Consider the following 24,207-nt stretch of genomic DNA (forward strand, 5'->3'; position numbering starts at 1 on the left):
GGCAAATGCTCACATTCGATGTCGTCTGGCACGTTGGAGAGGCGTTCTGTTCAAGGATGAGTCCCGGTTTTCACTGTTCATGGCAGATGGCAAACAGCGTGTGTGGCGTCATGTGGGTGAGCGGTTTGCTGACGTCAACGTTGTGGATCGAGTGGCCCATGGTGGCGGTGGGGTTATGGTATGGGCAGCCGTATGTTATGGACATCGAACACAGGTGCATTTTATTGATGACATTTTAAATGCACAGAGATACAGTGACGAGATCCTGAGGCCCATTGTTGTGCCATTCATCCACGACCATCACCTCATGTTGTAGCATGATAATGCACGGCCCCATATTGCAAGGATCTGTACACAATTACTGGAAGCTGAAAACATCCCAGTCCTTGCATGGCCCGGACTCACCGGACATGTCACCCATTGAGCATGTTTGGGATGCTCTGGATCGACGTATACAACAGCGTGTTCCAGTTCTTGACAATATTCTGCAACTTCGCACAGCTATTTAAGAGGAGTGGACCAACAATCCACAGGCCACAATCAACAACCTGATCAACTCTATGCGACAGAGATGTGTTGCACTGCGTGAGGCAAATGGTGGCCACACCAGATACTGACTGGTTTTCTGAAACCCCCCCCCCCCCCCAGTAAGGCAAAACGGTGCGCATTTGTGAGTGGACTTTTATTTTGGGCAGTCTAAGGAACACCTGTGCAATATTCATGCTGTCTAATCAGCACCTTGATATGCCTCACCTGTGAGGTGGGATGCATTATCTCGGCAAAGGAGAAGTGCTCACTAACACAGATTTAGACAGATTTGTGAACAATATTTGAGAGTAATGGGTCTTTTGTGTATGTAGAAAATGTTTCAGATCTTTGAGTTCAGCTCATGCAAAATGGGAGCAAAACCGAAAGTGTTGCGTTTATATTTTTGTTCAGTGTAGAAATGTAAAGAAAGCAATAAAAAAAAAAAAATAATGTAAAAAACAAATAAAATCAGACAAACTAGAGACCGAGAGATTAATTGCCAAAGAGAACAAAACTATCCCTAAAATGTTAAAAAGTATAAATCTGAAGGTGTTGGCCCTTTACAGAGTAGTGTTGAGCACGAATATTCGAATAACGAATTTTAATCGCGAATATTGGCACTTTGAGAATTCTCAAATATTTTGAATATAGTGCTATATATTCGTAAAAACCTTCAAACAGTTTACCCACGACAGATGTTAAACTTACTGGCCTATAGTTCCCGGGCTCTGTTTTTGGACCCTTTTTGAATATTGGCACCCTTTACAGAGTAGTGTTGAGCACGAATATTCGAATAACTAATTTTAATCGCGAATATTGGCACTTCGAGAATTCGCAAATATTTTGAATATAATGCTATATATTCGTAATGACGAATATTCGTCATTTTTTTCCATCTGAACACATGATTCCTTCCTGCTTCTTGCTTGTGGGCCAATGACGTCATTGACCCACAAGCAAGAAGCAGGGAGGAATCATGACTTCAGATGGAAAAAAATGACGAATATTCTAAAACACGAATATACTGTATAGCACTATATTGAATATAGTGCTATATATTTGTTTTTTAGAATATTCGTAATTTTTTTTCCATCTGAAGGCATGATTCATGACTTCAGATGGAAAAAAATTACAAATATTCTAAAAAACTAATTTATTGCACTATATTCATCATTTCATCATTTCATCATTAGAATATTCATCATTTTTTTCCATTCATGACTTCAGATAGAAAAAAAATTATGAATATTCTAAAAAATAAATATATAGCACTATATTCAATATAGTGCTATACAGTATATTCGTGTTTTAGAATATTTGTCATTTTTTTCCATCTGAAGTCATGAATCATGCCTTCAGATGGAAAAAAAAATGATGAATATTATAAAAAAACAAATATATAGCACTATATTGAATATAGTGCTATATATTAGTTTTTTAGAATATTCGTAATTTTTTTTCCATCTGAAGTCATGAATCATGCCTTCAGATGGAAAAAAAATTATGAATATTCTAAAAAACGAATATATAGCACTATATTCAATATAGTGCTTTATAATCGGTTTTTATAATAGTAATATTCGTTTTTTATAATGATTCCTCCCTGCTTAAGTTGCTTGTGGGCCAATGACTCTTTGGCCCACAAGCAAGTAGCAGGGAGTAATCATGTGTTCAGATGGAAAAAATGACGAATATTCTAAGGGTACTTTCACACTAGCGTTAAACTTTTCCGGCATTGAGTTCCGTCCTCGGGGCTCAATACCGGAAAAAACGCTTCAGTTATATCCTAATGCATTATGAATGGAGAGAAATCCATTCAGTATGCATCCGGATATCTTCAGTTCAGTCACTGAACGGCGTTTTGGCCCGAGATAATACCGCAGCATGCTGCAGTATTATCTCCGTTCAAAATTCCGGAACACATGCTTTAATTTCTATTACAATGCATTAGTGCCGGATCCGGCATTAAAAATACTGCAATGACGGATCCAGCATTCCGGTCTGCGCATGCGCAGACCTTTAAAAATGTGAAAAATAAATAAATACAGGATCAGGTATTGCAATGCATTTTTCTGACTGATCAGGCATTTTTCAGACTGATCAGTCTGAAAAATGCCTGATCAGTCAGAAAAAATGACATGCGTTTGCATACAGTTTGCCTGATCAGGCAGGCAGTTCAGGCAACGGAACTGCCTGTCGGAATCAAACAACGCAAGTGTGAAAGTACCCTAAAAACGAATATATAGCACTACATTCTATAGTGCTATATATTCGTTTTTGACCCACGCCTGTATTGAGCACGCAATATTCGCATATTACGCGATCATTACTTTGCCGATTTTCGCATTAAAAAAAAGAATGTAGAATATAACGAATATACAAATTTGCGAATATATGATGAATATTCTACAAAATATTCACAAAATGTCATGAATTCGAATATGACCCCTGCCGCTCATCACTATTACAGAGTAATGAGGGGGAAGTTGCAGAGAGCTATGAGGAGAAAGCAAAGCTATTAAATATTTTTTTCTCCACTGTATTCACTAAGGAAAATAAACTGTCAGATGAAATGCAGAATGTAAAAGTAAATTCCCCATTACAAGTGTCCTGTCTGACCCAGGAAGAAGTACAGCGGCATCCTAAAAAGATTAAAATAGACAAATCGCCAGGACCAGATGGCATACACTCCCTTATCCTAAGAGAATTAAGTAATGTCATAGCCAGATCCTTTCTGATATTTAAGGACTCTATACTGACAGGGAGTGTTCCACAGGATTGGCGCATAGCCAATGTGGTGCCAATATTCAAAAAGGGTCCAAAAACAGAGCCCGGGAACTATAGGCCAGTAAGTTTAACATCTATCATGGGTAAACTGTTTGAAGGTTTTCTAAGAGATGCTATCTTGGAGTACCTCAATGAAAATAAGCAAATAACTCCATATCAGCATGGCTTCATAAGGGATCGGTCATGTCAAACTAATTTAATCAGTTTCTATGAGGAGGTAAGTTCTAGACTTGACAGCGGCGAATCAATGGATGTCGTATATCGGGACTTCTCCAAAGCATTTGGCACTGTACCACATGAAAGGTTAGTATATAAAATGAGAATGCTCGGACTGGGAGAAAATGTCTGTGTGTGGGTAAGTAACTGGCTCAATGATAGAAAACAGAGGGTGGTTATTAATGGTACAAACTCAGATTGGGTCACTGTTACTTGTGGAGTACCACAGGGGGTCATATTGGGCCCTATTCTCTTCAATATATTTATTTATGATCTTGTAGAAGGCTTGCACAGTAAAATATACATTTTTGCAGATGACACTAAACTGTGCAAAGTAATTAACACGGAAGAGGACAGTATACTGCTACAGATGGATCTGGATAGATTGGAGGCTTGGGCAGAGAAGTGGCAGATGAGGTTTAACACTGACAAATGTAAGGTTATGCACATGGGAAGGAATACCGCAAGTCACCAGTTCATACTAAATGGTAAAACACTGGGTAACACTGACATGGAAAAGGACCTAGGAATTTTGGTGATCAGCAAACTAAGCTGTAGAAACCAGTGCCAGGCAGCTGCTGCCAAGGCCAATAAGATAATGGGTTGCATCAAAAGGGGCATAGATGCAGGGCCGGACTGGGGATAAAAACCAGCCCTGGAAAAAGTTGCATACCAGCCCCACAGCATTGCGTCATTATTTACTTGTTTAAAAAAAGGGGAAAGCATTCATTTTAAAACACGTGTGTAAACACGAATATGAACTTTGCCCCACAATAGCTCTTTTGTAGAACCCCCATTGTTCATATTATCACCGTAGACCAGCTTTTCCCTACCAGGATGCCTCCAGCTGTTGCAAATCTACAGCTCTCAGCATGCCCAGACACCGTAGGACATGTTGACTAATCTCTCAATTTTAAAATCAGTTTGAGGGTTTAGTAAGACCGCAGAGTGCACCTGTCTTTGCTATTATTTTGTTATGCTGGTTGATTCAGGGCTGCCTCTTACACTTACAGCACCATGGATGATTAGTCTGAGCATCAGGCCCTGGTAGTGTAATCCTTCTGATCCATGCCGGATTAATCTTGACAAAGGTCAGTCTCTTCACATTTTGGACAGGTGAGTTTTTCTTGGGGTTACTATGGCCCCCGCTGCACTAAACACCCACTCTGATGCCACACTACTGGCTGGGCAGGACAGCTTTTCCAGGGCAAACTCTGCCAGTTGCGGCCACAAATCCAGTTTGGCTGCCCAGTAGTCCAGCGAATCTTCAATGTGGGGTGGCAGGGTGCTGTATGCCACCACCTGCTGGTTCAGGCCCTGCTCCAGGTCTAGCTGCTTCTGCTGCTGGTGAGTAGTTTCTTCACTAGGTAGGGGAAGAAAGCTGCTCATCAGCGACTCTAGACTAAAGTTGCTGCTGATGGAGCTGGAACTGCTCCTACCCCCCATCCTGCCACAGCAGCCATGGCAGAGGAACATGAGCGCAGAGGGCCCCCCCCCCCCCGATCAGACCTGCGAGAGGGTGGACGATGTCACAGATAGGCAGCGGCCAACTGACTACATAGGATGTCTCTAAAGTAGTTCAGTTTGTCCTCCCTCTCCGCGGGTGTAAAAAAGGCCCCCATTTTGGACCGGTAGCGCGGGTCCAACAAGGTGGGGAGTAAGAAGTCATGCCGAATGCTGAGAATTCGGCTGTCACTACGCAAGCAAGTGAGCATGCATCAGGCCATTTGTGCAAGTGACCCGGGGCGACTCCCTGCCTCCATCTCCACTCAGCCCCCACAGGGCTCATGTGGCCATGAGATCTAGGCGCCACGTCTCCTGTCTCCTGACCAGTCACATTTACCAGCATCTGTTCCAGGACATGAAGCAGTGGAATGACGTTGTTCATCCCGTAGTCCTGGCGGCTGACAAATAACGTGGCCTCCTCAAAGGGCCTGAGCAAACGGCAGGTGTCACGCATGAGCTGCCACTGGCTGACATTGAAGTTACACAGGGGAGTACTCCTATCCGCTTGGAACATCAAGAAATCGTTTATGTCCTTTCTCTGTTCGTATAGTCGGTCCAACATATGGACGGTGGAAAGACAGGATTCGATTTCTTGATGAAGGACACAGAGCAGTTCCTCCCCTGTGTGACTCAGTTCACCCAGGTATACGAGGTGCAGAACAGAGTGACACCACCGTGCCCTGCACATGTGGTAGGCTGGAGGGGCACTGTGACTTGTCCCTGCAGTGGAGGCTGAGGACACGGTGGAGGATGAGGAGGCAGAGGCGGACATTGTCGCAGGACCAACAGCATGAGAACGTGGAGGCAGAAGCGGCGTCATCTGGCCAATTTGCTGGTGTGGCTGTGCAGGAACCACGGTCACCCAGTAGGCCGTAAAGGACATGTATTGTCCCTGATGGTAGTTACAGCTCTACACGTCGGTGCTGCCGTGCACTTTGGCAGACACCGACAGGCTCAAGGACTGGCCCACCTTCTGTTCCACATACTTGTGCAGGCCTGGTACTGCCTTTTTGGCAAAGAAATGATGGCTTGGGACTCTCCACCTCGGCTCGGCACAAGCCATCAGTTCTCTGACAGGTGCAGAATCCACCACTTGGAAAGGGAGGGACTGCAGCACCAGCAACTTGGCCAGGAGCACTTTCAGCTTCTGCACCGTTGGATGAGTGCACACATACTGTTGTCTCTTGGCAATCGCTTCGCTGATCGATTGCTGATGGAATGAATGATGAGGAGTAGGAGGAGGCGCAAGAGCATTAGGACCAGCAGATAATGGTAAGGACAGACAGCTCCCTTCGACTGAGGTGGTGGAGCCTTGACTGCCTGAAACCAGGTGAATCCATTCAGTATGCATCCGGATGATGTAGCGGTTGCTGCAGCAGGCTGGAACACCACATAAGAGCCACGGTTCTACCAGGCCACTTTATGGTGACGCTGCATATGTTGACGCAGGGCCGTGGAGTCAAAATTGGCACCCTGGCCACGCCTTACCTTCTGCCAACAGATTCTACAAATGGCCATGTTCACCTCCTCCGGCAGCTTAACAAAAAACTGCCACATCGTCAAGTAGGTGATTTTACCCTCAACACTCCGCACTGACTGACTGCTACCGCCGCTGCTTCTGTGAACCCCTGCACCACTACTTTCCAGGCAGGTAGGCTCCTGCAAAGCAGGTGGTCTACCCCGGGCACGTTTGGTTCCCAACCTCCCACTGCCGCCACCCTGCTGACTCCCGGCCACGTTAGCGACTTGCTGGCTCCGCCGTTGCCTCATGGGCAAGCTGCCACCCTCTTCTCCCGATGATGATGAAGCCCCTAATTCACCCGGCTCCCAAGTGCGATCAGCTAAATTATCATCATCGAGTGCGGCCTGTACGTCACTTATGTCCTTCTCAACAGTCTCTGGGTCAGGAGCCTGACCGCTTGCAACACCAGCTCCCACGCCACTCTCCTCATTACTACTTGGCCACCTACCGGAGGAAGCGGTGGATGTCTCCTCTACATCTTGGCTGGCCAGTAGCTGCTGACTGTCCTCTAGTAGCTCGTCCTCACTGTATAGTGGAGCTGAGCCCACAGCATATAGTACTTCTCTGGCTGAGGGCACAGAGCCTGCTCCCGGGCCATGCCAACTAAGGGTTGTGTCTGACGAACCCACCGACTCATGCCTGATGGTGTCTGATGTCACTTGGGACGAAGTGGATGACCAAGTCAACCATTCAGGAACCGCTGAGTTGCTGGTCAAGACACGACCACTAGATGACACTGGGATCTCAGGCCTCTCGCTGCGACTCCTGCTGCCACGGCCCCTTACTCTGCTGCGACCTGGGCCTGCGCCAGAAACATTTAGGCCTCTGCCACTCCCCTGTGCATGGCTTAGCACTTCTCTGTCTGACATACTGTTAGATCAAATAAGTAAATAAAAAGGAAATTAAAACACCCCAAAAAAGTCTGTAATTTTCTCACTTCACCACACAACAGCTAATAAGCCCTTTTTTCCCACTAATACACACCAAAGAAGGCTTTAGAACATATAACTGCACCGCTGAACGGCAAATAATATATATTTTTTTGCCACTAATACACGCCAAAAAGGGATATCATTTTCTCACTTCACCACACAACGGCTAATAAGCCCTTTTTTCCCACTAATACACACCAAAGAAGGCTTTAGAACATATAACTGCACCGCTGAACGGCAAATAATATATATTTTTTTGCCACTAATACACGCCAAAAGGGGATATCATTTTCTCACTTCACCACACAACGGCTAATAAGCCCTTTTTTTCCCACTAATACAAGCCCAGAAATGCTTTAGAACATATAACTGCATCGCACAAGGACAATGTCACTACCAGAGCTTTGGGACGTTCTCACAGCTCTGTTTCTCCACCCCTGTGATGATGTCACTACTAGAGCTGGGAGGAGTTCTCACTGCTCTGTTTACTTTTGGTTTCCTTCCTCCCAGCTGTTCCTCATGCGTTTGATTTCCCTCTCTTTATATCACCCCTCCTCCTATTGTAGGGCGTGGATTATAGTTCTCATTTCAGTTGTAGCTCTTGCTTTAGTAACTTCACTTGTAGCTATCAGTTCACTGGACCTGTGTTCTGCTGCAGCAAGCACTCCGGATATTGCCAGCTGTCCTTGGATCCATCTTCTCTGCGGCTGCAACACCTTCAGCTAAGTGTACAGACATTGTTGTGTACCTGATTATTTTCTGACTGGATCTGAGGTGGCCACGGTTCCCTCCATATACTGAGTAGGGCACCGGTGGCCGTGCCCCTTCCACTATTGTAGGGGTTACAGTGGTCATCAGTCGTAGGCACGTGGGCATGCCTCGTTCCGCCATTGGGATCCGGGCATGTGCTTTAGCAGAATAGGGAAAGCTCTGAGGGTCTGACAGGGGTCACCCTTTATCCTCCCTAGTTTGGGTCCGGTCAGTAGCTCTTTTACTGTGTATACTATTGTTGCTCACATACACCCGTGACATTATAATCCACCAAAACCGTCCTTTTTTGACATGGATTCGCTTTCTGGCCTGGTTGACCGCATGCAGGGTCTTTCTTTGGAAGTAGCGGATCTCCGTCAATCTATGACTCAGCTTCAAGCATTGGGCTCTGCTCCGGCTCATGGAGTCTGTTGCGAGCCAAAGGTCTCACTTCCGGAAACGTTCTCCGGGGGCAGTGAGAATTTTGTTCGCTTCAGAGAGGCATGCAAACTCCATTTTTGCTTGTGTCCCCACTCCTCTGGTAAGGAAGAGCAGAGGGTGAGGATTGTCATCTCCCTGCTCAGGGGTAATGCTCAGACTTGGGCTTTTTCGCTGCCATCAGGGGATCCCTCCCTTCGATCCGTGGAAAGATTTTTTGTGGCCCTGGGGCAGATTTATGATGACCCGGATCGTGTTGCTCTGGCCGAATCTAACTTACGTGTTTTATGCCAGAACAAACTGTCTGCGGAGCTTTATTGTTCTGAATTTCGGAGATGGGCAGCTGATTCGGGTTGGAATGATGCTGCACTCCGGAGTCAGTTCTGTCATGGTCTCTCAGAGAGATTGAAAGATGCGTTTGCTTTCCATGAGAGACCAACGTACTTAGAGTCTGCCATGTCATTGGCGGTACGCCTTGACAGGCGTCTAAGAGAAAGAAACGAGACCTCTCTGTCCAGCCATTGTCAGTCTAGGGGCAGTGGTGCGGACTCATTCAGTGTGCAGGGGCCTCATCCTGTCTCGCTCCCCTCTGAGGAGGAGCCCATGCAGCTAGGTCGACTTGCCCCTGATAAAAGAGGATTTAGTCCTCAGAGTATGGTGTGTTTTTGTTGTGGGGGCATAGGTCATTTGGCAAATGTTTGTCCCTCTAGGAGATTCTTGAACTGTACTAAGAGCGATAATAAGAGAAAAACCTCAAAAGGTAAATCATCAAATTCTGCTTCATCTGCTACTTTGGGCAAAGTTGATGTGGGAACTGATGCTTTTCCTCTGACCTGCAGTTCCCGTTTTCTCCTGTCTGCCAGGGTGGCGCTAGAGAGCAAAGTCATTTCTTGTGAGATTTTTGTCGATAGTGGAGCGGCCGTCAATCTTATTGACACTCAATTTGTAGCCATGCATGGTTTTCAGGTTTGCACATTAGAAAAGGATATACCTGTTTTTTCTATTGACTCTGCTCCACTCTCACAGAGATCTCTGAAGGGCATTGTTCACAATATCCGGCTAGCTGTAGGTGACACTCATGTGGAGGATATATCTTGTTTTGTCCTTAACGGATTGCCTTCTCCTCTAGTTTTGGGGTTACCCTGGCTCACTAGACATAACCCCACTATTGATTGGCAAGGAAGGCAAATAAATGAGTGGAGTGATTTTTGTAGAGAGAATTGTCTCACAGCGACTTTTGCAGAGGTGTCTACTAAAACTGTGCCATCATTTCTCTCTGATTTCTCGGACGTGTTTTCCGAGAGCGGTGTTCAGGAGCTACCTCCTCACCGGGAGTTTGACTGTCCCATTAACCTCATTCCCGGCGCCAAGCTGCCAAAAGCACGCCTCTACAATATCTCACAACCGGAAAGAATCGCAATGCGAACTTATATCTCCGAGAGTCTCGAGAAGGGGCATATTCATCCCTCAAAGTCACCTGTGGCCGCAGGTTTTTTTTTTTGTTAAAAAAAAAGATGGCTCTCTGAGACCTTGCCTAGATTTTAGGGAGCTGAACCGTATCACGATTCGCGATCCCTATCCCCTTCCTCTGATCCCGGACCTCTTCAACCAAATTGTTGGGGCCAAGGTGTTTTCCAAATTGGATTTGAGAGGCGCGTACAACCTGGTCAGGGTCAGAGAGGGGGATGAATGGAAAACGGCCTTTAATACCCCTAACGGGCATTTCGAGAATCTCGTTATGCCTTTCGGCCTGATGAATGCTCCGGCCGTCTTTCAGCATTTTGTTAATAGTATTTTCTACCATTTAATGGGGAAATTTGTGTTGGTGTATCTTGATGATATCTTGATTTTTTCCCCTGATGTTCAGACCCATCAGGATCATCTTTTTCAGGTTCTGCAGATTCTGCGGGAAAATAAATTGTACGCCAAGCTGGAGAAATGTCTTTTTATGGTATCGGAGATTCAATTTCTGGGTTTTCTCCTCTCTGCTTCTGGTTTTCGCATGGATCCGGAGAAGGTCCGTGCTGTACTTGAGTGGGAGCTTCCTGAGAATCAGAAGGCATTGATGCGCTTTCTGGGTTTTGCGAACTATTACAGAAAGTTCATTTTGAATTATTCCTCTGTTGTCAAACCCCTTACTGACATGACAAAAAAGGGGGCGGATTTTTCCTCTTGGTCGGAGGAGGCGCTTGTAGCCTTTTCTAAGATTAAAAAGAGTTTTGCGTCTGCTCCCGTCTTGGTGCATCCCGATGTTTCCTTACCTTTTATTGTTGAGGTGGATGCTTCCGAGGTGGGTGTGGGTGCGGTTTTGTCCCAGGGTCCTTCTCCTGCCAAATGGCGACCCTGTGCCTTTTTCTCTAAAAAACTCTCCCCGGCAGAGAGAAACTATGATGTGGGAGATAGGGAGTTGTTGGCCATCAAGTTGGCTTTCGAGGAATGGCGCCATTGGTTGGAGGGGGCCAGGCACCCTATCACAGTTTTTACTGACCATAAGAATCTGGCATACTTGGAGTCAGCCAGGCGTATGAATCCGAGACAGGCCAGATGGTCTCTGTTCTTCTCCAGATTCAATTTTGTTGTTACATTCCGACCTGGGATAAAAAATGTGAAGGCTGATGCTCTCTCTCGCTGTTTTCCGGGAGGAGGAAACTCTGAGGACCCGGGTCCCATTTTGGCGGAGGGGGTAGTTGTTTCTGCTCTATATTCCGATTTGGAGGCCGAGGTCCAGGCTGCCCAGACTGAGGCACCTGCCCGTTGTCCTTCTAGGAAGTTATTCGTGCCTCCTGAGCTATGTCACAAACTCTTTAAGGAGCATCATGATACGGTTCTTGCTGGTCACCCCGGGAGTAGAGCCACGGTAGATCTCATTGCTCTGAGATTTTGGTGGCCGGCTCTTCGTAAGTCGGTGGAGGGTTTTGTGGCTGCTTGTGAGACGTGCGCTCGCGCTAAGGTCCCTCGTTCACGGCCTTCAGGTTCCCTTCTCCCGTTACCCATACCTTCCCGTCCTTGGACACACCTGTCCATGGACTTTATCACGGATCTTCCTCGTTCCTCGGGGAAGTCTGTGATCCTGGTGGTGGTGGACCGTTTTAGCAAGATGACTCATTTCGTACCTTTCCCTGGTTTACCCAATGCTAAAACGTTGGCGCAAGCTTTTGTCGACCATATTGTTAAATTGCACGGCATTCCCTCTGATATTGTTTCCAATAGAGGCACGCAGTTTGTGTCCAGGTTCTGGAAGGCTTTCTGTTCTCGCCTGGGGGTTCGGCTGTCCTTCTCTTCTGCTTTTCACCCGCAGTCGAATGGTCAGACTGAGCGCCTCAATCAGAATCTGGAGACATATTTGCGCTGTTTTGTGGCAGAGAACCAGGAGGATTGGTGTTCATTTCTCCCTCTTGCTGAGTTTGCTCTGAACAACCGTCGTCAGGAATCTTCTGATAAGTCACCATTCTTTGGTGCATATGGGTTCCATCCGCAGTTTGGGACATTCTCGGGAGGGGCTCTTTCTGGTTTACCTGAGGAGGAGAGATTTTCCTCGTCTTTGTCTACCATTTGGCAAAAGATTCAGAGTAATCTTAGAAAGATGAGTGAGAAGTATAAGCGTGTGGCCGATAAGAGACGTGTGCCTGGTCCGGACCTGAATGTGGGTGATCTGGTGTGGTTGTCTACAAGAAATATTAAACTGAAGGTTCCCTCCTGGAAATTGGGTCCCAAGTTTATTGGGCCTTATAAAATCTTGTCAGTCATCAATCCTGTTGCCTTCCCTCTTGATCTTCCACGGGTTTGGAAGATACATAATGTATTTCACAGATCTCTCTTAAAACCATATGTCCAGCCCACTGTACCCTCCTCTTTGCCTCCTCCTCCGATTTTGGTTGATGGCAATCTGGAGTTTGAGGTTTCCAGAATTGTGGACTCTCGCATTGTCCGCGGTTCTCTTCAGTACTTCGTTCATTGGAAGGGTTATGGTCCTGAGGAGAGGATGTGGGTTCCGGTGTCGGACATTAAAGCCACTCGCCTCATCAGGGCATTTCATAGGGCTCATCCTGAGAAGGTGGGTCCTGGGTGTCCGGAGTCCACCCGTAGAGGGGGGAGTACTGTCACTACCAGAGCTTTGGGACGTTCTCACAGCTCTGTTTCTCCACCCCTGTGATGATGTCACTACTAGAGCTGGGAGGAGTTCTCACTGCTCTGTTTACTTTTGGTTTCCTTCCTCCCAGCTGTTCCTCATTCGTTTGATTTCCCTCTCTTTATATCACCCCTCCTCCTATTGTAGGGCGTGGATTATAGTTCTCATTTCAGTTGTAGCTCTTGCTTTAGTAACTTCACTTGTAGCTATCAGTTCACTGGACCTGTGTTCTGCTGCAGCAAGCACTCCGGATATTGCCAGCTGTCCTTGGATCCATCTTCTCTGCGGCTGCAACACCTTCAGCTAAGTGTACAGACATTGTTGTGTACCTGATTATTTTCTGATTGGATCTGAGGTGGCCACGGTTCCCTCCATATACTGAGTAGGGCACCGGTGGCCGTGCCCCTTCCACTATTGTAGGGGTTACAGTGGTCATCAGTCTTAGGCACGTGGGCATGCCTCGTTCCGCCATTGGGATCCGGGCATGTGCTTTAGCAGAATAGGGAAAGCTCTGAGGGTCTGACAGGGGTCACCCTTTATCCTCCCTAGTTTGGGTCCGGTCAGTAGCTCTTTTACTGTGTATACTATTGTTGCTCACATACACCCGTGACAGACAAATTAGACGTATAAATATTTCCTTGTAATAAACCCTGTTAATAGCTGTAACACCCCAATAACAAGAATGGTTTGCTGGAATTACAGAGCTGTATAATGGCAATTTGGATCCGCAGTCAGTGCAGCAAGGTGTAATAGGATTGTTCCTATTACCCAGGCTGTAACCTCCCCTACTGAACCCTGTTCTACTTCAATACTGTGGAATGATTCCTCCCTATCCATTCCCTGAACTTCTTTACAGCAAAATAAAAGTTTTAAGGTCTTCCCTAGCACTGTCCCTAGCGCCTGCTGACGTCTCTCCCTGCACTAAGTAAACTGGCAATTTATAGGGCTGTGACATCACAGGGCTGGCTGGCTTATGATTGGCTGCATCCATGGCATTGTGGGTGACCCCTCATTCCCAGAGTTCCTTGCTCCAAGTCCTAACATGTGCAGCAGCCATTTTAGGGAAAAATGTGATTTGTTACCACGAAGCATATCTGTAAAGAATAAATCAAGGCAACTGGACTTACTGTAGATTTCTACAGTAAATAAATAAATACATGGGGAAGCCCCTCCATGTATTTATGGACTTCCTAAGATACATAAGGATGGGACCCCTCTCAGGCCAATTGTCAGCAGCATCAACTCTGTGACCTACAATGTGCCAGAATCCTAGCACGCCTTGGTTGGAAACACACAACATCACATACAGGACTCTCAGGATTTCACCACTAAAATCCAGAGCTTGGTATTGGGCACAGAAGAAACAATGTTCTCCTATGATGTTACATCCCTCTTCACCTGCATACCCACTACGGAGGCAATTGAAACAGTCAGGAAACAGTTGCTACTAGACAACACCTTAGGCTGCAGAACAGAACTTAGCCCAGACCAAGTGTGTGCCTTACTGGACCTTTGTCTGAGTACCACCTACTTCAAATATAAGGACAAATTCTACAAGCAAGAACATGGCTGTGCTATGGGATCGCCAGTCTCACCTATTGTAGCGAACCTGTATATGGAGGAAGTAGAAAGGAAAGCCCTGACCACTTTCATGGGAATTACACTGAGTCATTGGTTCAGATATGTTGATGACACTTGGGTTAAAATTCATAAACAAGTGTTACAGGCTTTCACCGATCACATCAACTTAGTGGATCATAACATCAATTTCACGCGGGAAGATATGCAGAACAACAAACTGGCGTTTCTGGACTGTCTTATAACAGTGGAAGAGGGAAGGAAGCTGGGAATAGAGGTCTATCGAAAACCAACAACACACAGACCAGTACCTGATATTTGATTCCCACCATCCTCTAGACCACAAACTGGGAGTCATCCAGACTCTACACCACCGGGCAGAGAAAATCCCCACCAGCACAGAAGCCAAGGCGAAGGAATTCAAACACCTCAGAGGGGCACTTAAAACTTGTGGGTATCCAGATTGGGCCTTTGTCAAAACAGAAGGAAGGAGAAGAAAGAGCACCAAGACTACCAGTGAGAGCGAGAAGCATGACAGACGCAAGAATATGGTTATCCCATATGTAGCTGGGGTGTCTGATAAACTCAAAAGGATTTTTAATAAACATCACATCCCTGTCTGCCTTTAACCCAGCAACACACTGAGGCAACAACTGGTTCACCCAAAAGACCCAACGGCTAAACACAAGATGGACAACATTGTGTACGCAGTCCAGTGCAATGAGGAATGCTCAGAACTGTATATCGGTGAAACAAAACAACAACTACATCAGCGTATGGCTCAGCATAGAAGAGCCAAAACCTCTGGTCAAGATTCAGCCGTCACACCTTTGAAAACAGTCAACTACGTGTTTTGGATAAGGAGGCTGATTGGTACAAACGAGGTGTGAAGGAGGCCATCTACGTAAAAATTGAGAAGCCAAGCTTGAATAGAGGCGGAGGTGTCAAGACAATGCTGTCTTGACACCTTTTTCTGGGAGGTCATTATCACCTACTGACTCCAATTAGGATAATGGGATTAACACCTTTGACCCCATGCTGGGTATAATGACCTCTGACCCCATACTGGGTATAATTACCAGATGTTGATTTAGTTACATATTTATTCCCAGAGAATTCTTGTACAGTCACTCAGAATTGAGAAAGCTCGCTGGAAGAACAAGTGAAACGTTTTCAAGAAATCTACAGTAAGTCCAGTTGCCTTGATTTATTCTTTACAGATATACCATGACCTGGATAAATGAGAACCTTCACAGACGTTACCATGAAGCGTGAGAAAATTCGGATTCGGTGTGAATCGAATTTTTCCTGAAATTCGGATCGACGTCCACTTCGTCATCTTTGATTCGCTCATCTCTAATTGGTGATTAAAATACATCTTCCAGGCAAAACTGAAGTTTTATTTATTTATTTTTTGTCAGAAATGATCCTCTAAATAACTGGGAAAAAACAAATTAATAAAAAAAACAGGTAATATAGGGCCTCTGTGATAAACATTAGTTCAGAGAATAAGCGGGGGTGTTACCGACAGGAGCCAATCAGATTATAGCTCTTGTATCAGAAGCAGGCAACATCGCCACCTACTGACTGCACTACTTATTATACACGAGCATAAATCTTACATATCATTAGGAAGTCAGAGGGTCAATAGGGTCAGAGGTAATTTCATATAATTTCAGTAGTACATTTATTGTATTTGTGCAGATGATTGCTCGTAACATTTCCGAAAGCTCTCTGAAGCACGGCGCCATCGCCTGGAAGCTTTATTCCAAGAATTCCAACTCATACGCCTTTTCCTTTATCCAATCCAACATGTGGAACAGGTCAGTATGGAAGTCCCGAGACAGCGCCGACACCGGACCTTTATTTCTTCTGGGCCCCGTACAGCTGTTGATCGTCCCCCAGCTAATAACACCCACCTAAACGGTAAAGAAGTAATGAAGTCAGTGCAAATAGAAAACACCTGAACCTTACAAAAACTAACAAAAGCTCAAAGAGAGCATAGTGTAATATGTAATAAATAATAAGTGCTTCCTCTGGCACTCCAGCAGAGCATGGGGGTATTCCAATAAAACGTCTGTCATACACATGGTTAATCACAAATACGCATCCTCATGATATTTGATACGGCTCTGATACCATAAGTACCTACATGTTGGGGATCCGGAACCGTATCAAATATTCTTTAAACTGGGCTACTATGCTTTGATATGTATGTAAACTTCAAAACAAGTTATTTGGTTATACTTTTGAGCGGCTGTCCAGTGAAGATTAAGTATACTTAAATGAACGAGGCGACGTCCGGAAGCGAGGTGTCCGGTTTCCTAGCAACGAATATAACAAACTAGGAACTCTGTGGCCGCTAAACCGGATATGACGGCCACATGCGTTCCAAGGACCGGATATGACGCATTAGGAAGCACCTCGCGACCGAAAGTGACTGTTTGGCGTTCCACTAAGCGCCAATTTAAAACAGCTGGTAAGGGGGTATTTAGGGAAGTGAATAACATAGTGTGTGACCTTCTGGAGGAACAGGACGATACGAGAGCGCAAGGGAGCGTGAGTAAGGACCCTTTAACTGAACTTGGCAAGTTATAATTTTGGTCTGCATTGGAGCTTTATATACTATATGTTTTTACAGTTCTGGACACATTATTGGTCCCTATCTGAATGGGCTCCTGATACATATGACCGTGTCTGACGCTAAGTAAGTGTTATAAAAAGTAGGGGATATAACTATAATTAGGATTAAGTCTTTACCCTGATACATCTCTACCTTCCATCCACAGGTGGGATGTATCTGATTGGTCCCCTTGGGTCCTTGCACCTATCAGTATCTGCGCTATCTGGTCCTGTATCCTCCACCAGTATCATAAGTATATCATAATTATCTTGATTCTACTATGACGGTTTACCCATGACTGTTTATTTACCCCCTAATGAACCTAAAAATAGGGGAACGCGTCAGGGTTTTTGTTCTAATAAGCCTGGGAGCGTATAACTATCTTGACGCCTCCGAGGGGCTTTTTATGGTGCCATAGGTGGGACCTACACCTTCACAACATATGTTTTTCCATCTACATGGGCTGTTGTCAATGCAGGCGATAATTAACCTGTGACACAAGTTATATCCGTCTTTTATACGGGTTACCGGAATATTGGTCATTGAGAGGAGGGTGTACGTAGGGCAGCCAGTCCAGGTTCGAGGACAGGGAGTCTCCACCACCAGGGGACGTCCTTGGGCTGAGGCTTTACAAAGGGTGAGTGCAGGGATAGGATAGACACTCCAATACTCCCCATCACTGCCCTGTGTACACCAACCATCATAACCATATCAATGGTTGGTTACCCTGTATAAGTACCTATTACTATATTTTTTTGATTATCATTTGTTTCACAGATATTCACTGGTGAACCACGGACGTGGTACTATTTTATGATAATAACTAAGTAAAAGTTAAGTTTTAAGAGGGTCAATTTTGCTGGAACGATAGTGTAATAAGGGTTACTAAATGTTAGACCTTTCAATGTGCGTATGAAGACAGCCAGGATCACTTCTACAGAGGGTGCAGTGGTAACAGTTATGGCTGGTCCCTGATGCCTCCCCAAAGGCTCCTCTGCTACATTAGAGGACACTAGTATTACATATTCAGCATGGTAAGTAGGGGCCCTGTTACAGATTTTGCAATGGGGCCAAGAAGTTGCTAGTTTGTAAGCCGGCCTCTCCGTTAGATGACATTCATGATGATGACACAGCCGTCTATCATTTCACCTTACTCTGCCGCCATGGGTCTCTGAGATGCTATTCCCTGGTGTGCACCAGTAACCTAGTTCAGATATTGTCTCCACAGGTCCTTACTGCCAAAACGTCACTTCATTTTGTGGAATCCTGACTACCCTTCTACACAAGATGCCCATTGTTTTGCAGAACACTCAGAGGATTTAGCCCTGCAGAACCCCAGAGTAAGGCTACATGCACATGACTGTTCAGTTTTCGCGGTCTGCAAACCGCAGATCCGCAAAACACGGATGGCGTCCGTGTGCGTTCGCGGAACAGCACGGACAGCCTTTAATATAACTGCCTATTCTTCTCTGCAAAGCGCGGCCAAGAATAGGACAGGTTATATTTTTTTGGCGGGGCCACGGAACGGAGCAACGGATCTGGACAGCACACGGAGTGCTGTCCGCATCTTTTGCGGCCCCATTGAAGTGAATGCGAAATGCACACGGACGACATCCGTGTTTTGCAGATCCACAGTTGGCGGGCCGCAAAAAAGGGAACGGTCGTGTGCATGTAGCCTTACTGCGGCTCGGATGCGGACCAAAACAACGGCCGTGTAATGTAATGTTATACTTTGTTTTGCACCCAGCATAACCATGGATGGATGGCACAGCCAGGGTAACAATCCTGGCTCAGTCCTTGTAGAATGGTAGGTGTGGGCTGGTCCTATCCCTAACTGTAAATTAGTTCAGAGTTTTCAGAGGAAGTGAGCAGTTGTGTTATGCCATCTCTGCATGACTTACCAAGATGGAGACCTTTACGTTGAGATACAGGGAGATAGAAAAAAAAAAATTTAAGTCGAAAACCTAGAGTCTGCATGGCCGAGCAATGGAGTAGTAAAGTAAGCTGCTAATAAAGCTGTTAATACTTTACTGCCTTGAAGTACATCGTTAAGGCGCTCTATGCACCTGGACACAACCTGGCCAGCTGTAACTCTAAAACCCTGTATCCCTAAGTGAACATTACTGCCACCATTACAAGAGTACAATTGCCCACTATAGATTCTGCAGGAAGAAACTTGAGAAATATAGAGACGCAAGAAGGCCATAACTCCCATCCATGCGTAAATCTGTACATTGTTGTCGGGGAAGAATTGCACCGTCTACAATTGGAGCAGTGTTTTTGCTATAATTGGATGTACTAAAACTCCTATTTTACACTAAAGTAAACAGAGATGATTGTTCTGCTACAAATGGCCTTGTTACTGACTTAAAGTGTATATAAATCCATGAATAGTTTAGAATAAGTAGAGAATGTATAGATAGTAAGCAACTAGGTCCACTATAAGAGCTAATAGTCAGATATATGTTAAAGGCTGGTCATGCATAACTACCAAACAATAACTATTATTGATCAATAATAAAAACATTAAAGACTCATTTTCAAAAATTGAACAAAGCAGTAACCGTTGATAATAGGAAAAGTAGAGCACTGGTTGAAATAAAGATAAACATCGCATATAAAAATCACACTATCTACGTGTATAGTTGCAGACTAGCAAAAAGGGTGTAGCGATGTCTATAATTTCATATCTAATCACCCATTCATCTTACAGATCACCTAGTTAGGATCAGCATTATAGTTGAAAATGAGCTAGAGGAGCCACGCAAGCGCATAGAGGGATAATAGATCCTCGGTCCAGCTCAGCAATGCGAGCGCATAGTTCTAAGTCCCTGAGCATGCGCAAATAAGCCTGCCATCGTACGCCAGCGCCAGCATCGTAACAGGCGCATGCGCAAAGAACAAAATGAAACGAAGAATCCGATTGGACTATTGAGAGAGGCGGAGACGAGGTGACTATAGTAGTCAATCCCTGATAGGTTCCAGATCATCACGGTATAGCGAAATGTATCCTGAGTGGATACAAATGAATTACATCACTGGAGGAAGGTTATAAAAGCTCCGGTCACGCCCACTACAGGAGCAGTCTGCCCGTTCCCCTGAAGACGCCAAGTTATTTGGCGAAACATGTCGGGGGGCAGTGTCCTGTAAAGTGTTCGTTTTAAACAGCATCAGCTTGTAAAGCTCTATAACTATGACCACCAGTTAAGCAGTCAGACAGGGGACAGTGAGGAGGAGAGCACGCCAGCTACCAGTTAGTAATAGATAGGAGGGAGAGGTAGCCAACTCCTGTGACGGACCACAAAATAGTGGTATAACAGAGCTGGAGCAGCACAGCACGAGCAGGGGCTGCTAATTATAAAGCAGCCAAAGCAGAGCTTTTATATATATACTATAATATTAGATAGCTGGCAGCACCTCCAAGAGGTACCCCCAAGACGCTAAAAATTAATAACTCTGAAGTTTACTTAAAACAAAAAACATCATACAGATTACAAGCTGAGCTGATAATTTTAATTGTGAGTGTTATGTTAAGCATTTTATCAATTAATACAATAAATTTTACGTTTTATTTTAAACACATCATCACACGTGTCAATTTAGAGACAGCCATTGATCCTAGAGATCATTTGAAAAATTCAAAAAATTTGTGTCTCAACACGTTGTGAAGGATCATTCTAAAAGTAATTGTTACTGACTCCTGCACCATATTCTGGCTATTGTACTCTACGGACCTTGTCTTGCACCCCCTACAAACACTCAACATCACAGGCACTCCAGCTATTATCAGGCAGGAGCCCCAAAGCCAGGGTGTGCCCTCGTTCCACTGCATGGGTCCTAGGGAGCAACAGTATGAAAGCCGCCATGATTGACTGTAACAGCCTGAGCCAAAACTACTGCTATTTTCTGCTCCAGCTCCTCAGGGGCTTGCTGCAACAGCAACTCTCTAATCTCTATCCTTTTTCCATTCCAGCTCTGGACTGGCACACTCACAGACCATTTTTAGGCTAGGACTATGCAATGACTTGTGGTCTTGTAACATTAAGATTGCAAAAGTCACGCTGAGGCTACAGTCACACGTCCGCAAGTGTTTTGCGGTCCGCAAATTGCGTATCCGCAAGACACAGAACGCACATGACCGGCACTATCATAGAAAATGCCTATTCTTGTCCGCAATTGCCGTCAAGAATAGGACATGTTCTATTTTTTTGCGGAAGTGCGGAACGGAAGCGCGGATGCGAACAGCACATAGTGTGCTGTCCGCATCTTTTCCGGCCCAATTAAAAATTAAGGGGTTTGCACCGGTTCCAAAAAACGGATGCGTACCCATTCAAGCGGACGTGAGAATGGACCCTTACAGTAAATGAGGTGGTGCAGAAATGAAGCAGGCTGGGATTTTTGAAGAACCCAGCTGGACTTCTGCTGCAGCTTGATTCTTCTTTGTCAGCAATATTCTCTAAATTGTCTAAATACATTAAGGATAAGTTGGCAGGTCACAACCTCCCCACGACCCTTGATGACTTAATTTTCCTTGTTTCTAAAGTGGTCCTCCGTTTCTGAGAAAGGTATTTTGAAAGGGAATATATCTGTCGACATTCTAGTCTTGAGCCCATGCAATTGGGTTGATTTGTCCTAACTCCACAAGAAAGGAGCAATGAGCTAACCCCCCAGACTATTTCTGTATTGCGGAAAAGAACATCCCCAGTGTTGCAACTGTCTTGTATGTCCAAAGATGTCAGAAAACTACTGGGACTAGGTGACCGTTGGGACATCATCTTATACCTAACTGCTACATGCTATGATGGCAAATTTCTGGTGGCTGCCACTCAAAATAACAAGACCAATGTTCATTTTATGGCTTTACAAGATCCTGGATTCATCAATTTTAACCTGGTAAATATACTTCAAATTCTTCTGCTGTTACTTCAAAATCCTGTTTATTTAATTCCCATTGATAGATCTCCATTTTTACTGGGCCATGTTGTCTACCATATGGGTCCAGTTCATATTCAAGTGGATGCCCTTTATTCTGAAAATATTTCCTTGCTGGTCTTACCTCACACCAGCAGTCCAGTACTCTAGGGTATGCCCTGGCTCAGGCGTCATTCCCCATCTGTTGACTGGTTATTCACCCAGATCAATCACTGGAGTACCTTCTGCTTCCATTAATGCTTCCCAAGCTTAAATCATCTTCATTCTCTTCCATTAGGATCTGTATCCACAATTCAAAATCCTTATCTGGATTTTTGTGATGTATTTATGTATATTGATCTAAACAAAGGGTGAAGACTCTACTGAAACATCATCCCCTTGATTATCCCATTCCAATTTTCCTTGTGGCAGCGGCAGCCCGCTCTCCTCCAGCTCATAAAGGGCAAGTACACACTAGTCTTCAACCTTGGGGTACTTACAGGATCTTCCAGTGTAGGAAGGGGCCTGAGCATTAAGTTCCTAGTTCTCTAGTGTTCTGCTAGGTGTGCTGTCATACTTTGTCAGACGAGTACCAACTTCTGCCTGTTTTCCAGATTTCACCCTTCTCTGCCTGTTCTGACCCCTGCCCGATTTCTGTACTGACCCTGGACTGCCTGCCCAGACCTTGAACTGTTTTTTGGATTGCACATACTCTGCCTCCCCTGATCTGAGCTTGTCCCCAACTATCACTTTCTATTGACTTCCCCATGGGTCAGCTGTCAACCTAACTGAGATTACTCCAAGAGATAGCGGCCTGGTTGTTCCCCTTAAGCAAAGTCCAGATCCTTGTATAGGGTTTAAAAGATGAAAACCAGGGAGGGGTGCAAATTAAGGCTCTTAGGCGTAACCCCAAGTCAAATCTGTCCCATTGACACAGTGGTTCCACACCCTCTGTGTAACACTCCCTGGTCTTGAGCTTCCCAGAAGAAGGGTATATCCTCTGTCTCTGCCTAAAACCAAAGGCAATGTCACCTTATTTTAACGAAAACCTAAAGAGAGCCTTCATCTGGAAAAGTTTCTTGCCGGCCAAAGCAGCATACCTCTTATTGAAGAAGGACGAATCTCTGAGACCCTGTATAGATTATCATGGTCTGAAAAAGGTCATGGAGAGACCAATAACCACCACCTCTTATCTCCAAGCTTTTTAACTTGATCCAAGGGGCTTAATTTTTTATCAGACTGGATCTTCGTGGAGCCTATGATCTGATCCAAATTAAGGAGGATGACAGGTGGAAGAAAGTATTCATCAACCAGTATGGTCACTACGAACATCTATCTGCTTTGACAATACCTCCATCTACTTCAATCCCTGAAGACCCATCTACTCAATGTCAACTCACTTTTATGAAGGTTACGGAAAAATCTTTATTCTTCTCCCACTTCCTAAAACTTAACATGGAGAAAACTGAATTCATTGTCTTTCCCCCATGTCACTCAGCCCCAATACTTGACCTGTCCATTACAGTTAATAGCACAACGCTTTCTCCACACTTGAGGGTCTGCTGTCTGGGGATAACATTTGATCCTGCCCTGTCCTTCAAGCCACACATCCAAACCCACCTCCACCTGTCGTTTCCAACTTAAGAATATCTCTTGTATTCGCTCCTTCCTCACCCCTGAGTCAACTAAAATACTAGTGCATGCTCTCGTCATCTCCCGTCTGGACTACTGCAACATCCTCCTGTGTGGCCTCCCATCCAGCACTCTCGCTCCTCTCCAATCTATTCTCGACTCTGCTGCCCAATTAATCCACTTATTCCCTCCTTTCTCCTCTGCCTCCCCCCTTTGCCAATCTCTTCACTGGCTCCCCACTCCCCAACTACATGTAAGGCTGTCCACAACCTGTCCCCTCTTCACAACCTCCTCCTTTGTTCTCCTCTCATCTGTTTTTCACACAATCGACTACAAGCAGGGGTGTACATACAGGGGTCGCAATTGCGACGGGGCCCGGCACTCCAGGGGGCCCGGCCGCCTACCCCGGGCCCGCCGCCCAGTGTTGCGTTTCTGCGCTGCAGTGCCAGGCCAGGCCAGCCCTACCCTCCTTGAGTCTCCTCCCCCTGATTCTCCTCCCCGTACGGGTGTGGCATGCCTCGTCATTTCCTGTTGGGCGGCCGCACCGGACATGACATTTCCCTAGGCTGCGCAGGCGCACAACAACGCCTAGACGCAGCAGGGAGAAGGCGCCGGAAAATCTTTCGGGAGAGCGCGAAGAAGCCGGTGCCGGTCC

At 45.5% G+C, this 24,207-nt stretch overlaps 1 protein-coding gene across 1 annotated transcript in view; it reads right to left on the bottom strand.

Annotated features, from left to right (window-relative positions):
- Positions 1-16,034: 16,034 nt before the first annotated feature.
- The window catches only part of LOC120977484 (complement factor B-like), a 160,659-nt gene continuing 152,486 nt past the window's right edge, over positions 16,035-24,207 (bottom strand). The window contains exon 18 of the mRNA XM_040405448.1: positions 16,035-16,305. Coding sequence (XP_040261382.1) covers positions 16,150-16,305 — 156 coding nt within the window. The 3' untranslated portion in view covers positions 16,035-16,149. The remainder of the gene's footprint in view (positions 16,306-24,207) is intronic.

Source organism: Bufo bufo, chromosome 8, assembly GCF_905171765.1.
Source record: "Bufo bufo chromosome 8, aBufBuf1.1, whole genome shotgun sequence".
Taxonomy (NCBI): Eukaryota; Metazoa; Chordata; class Amphibia; order Anura; family Bufonidae; genus Bufo; species Bufo bufo.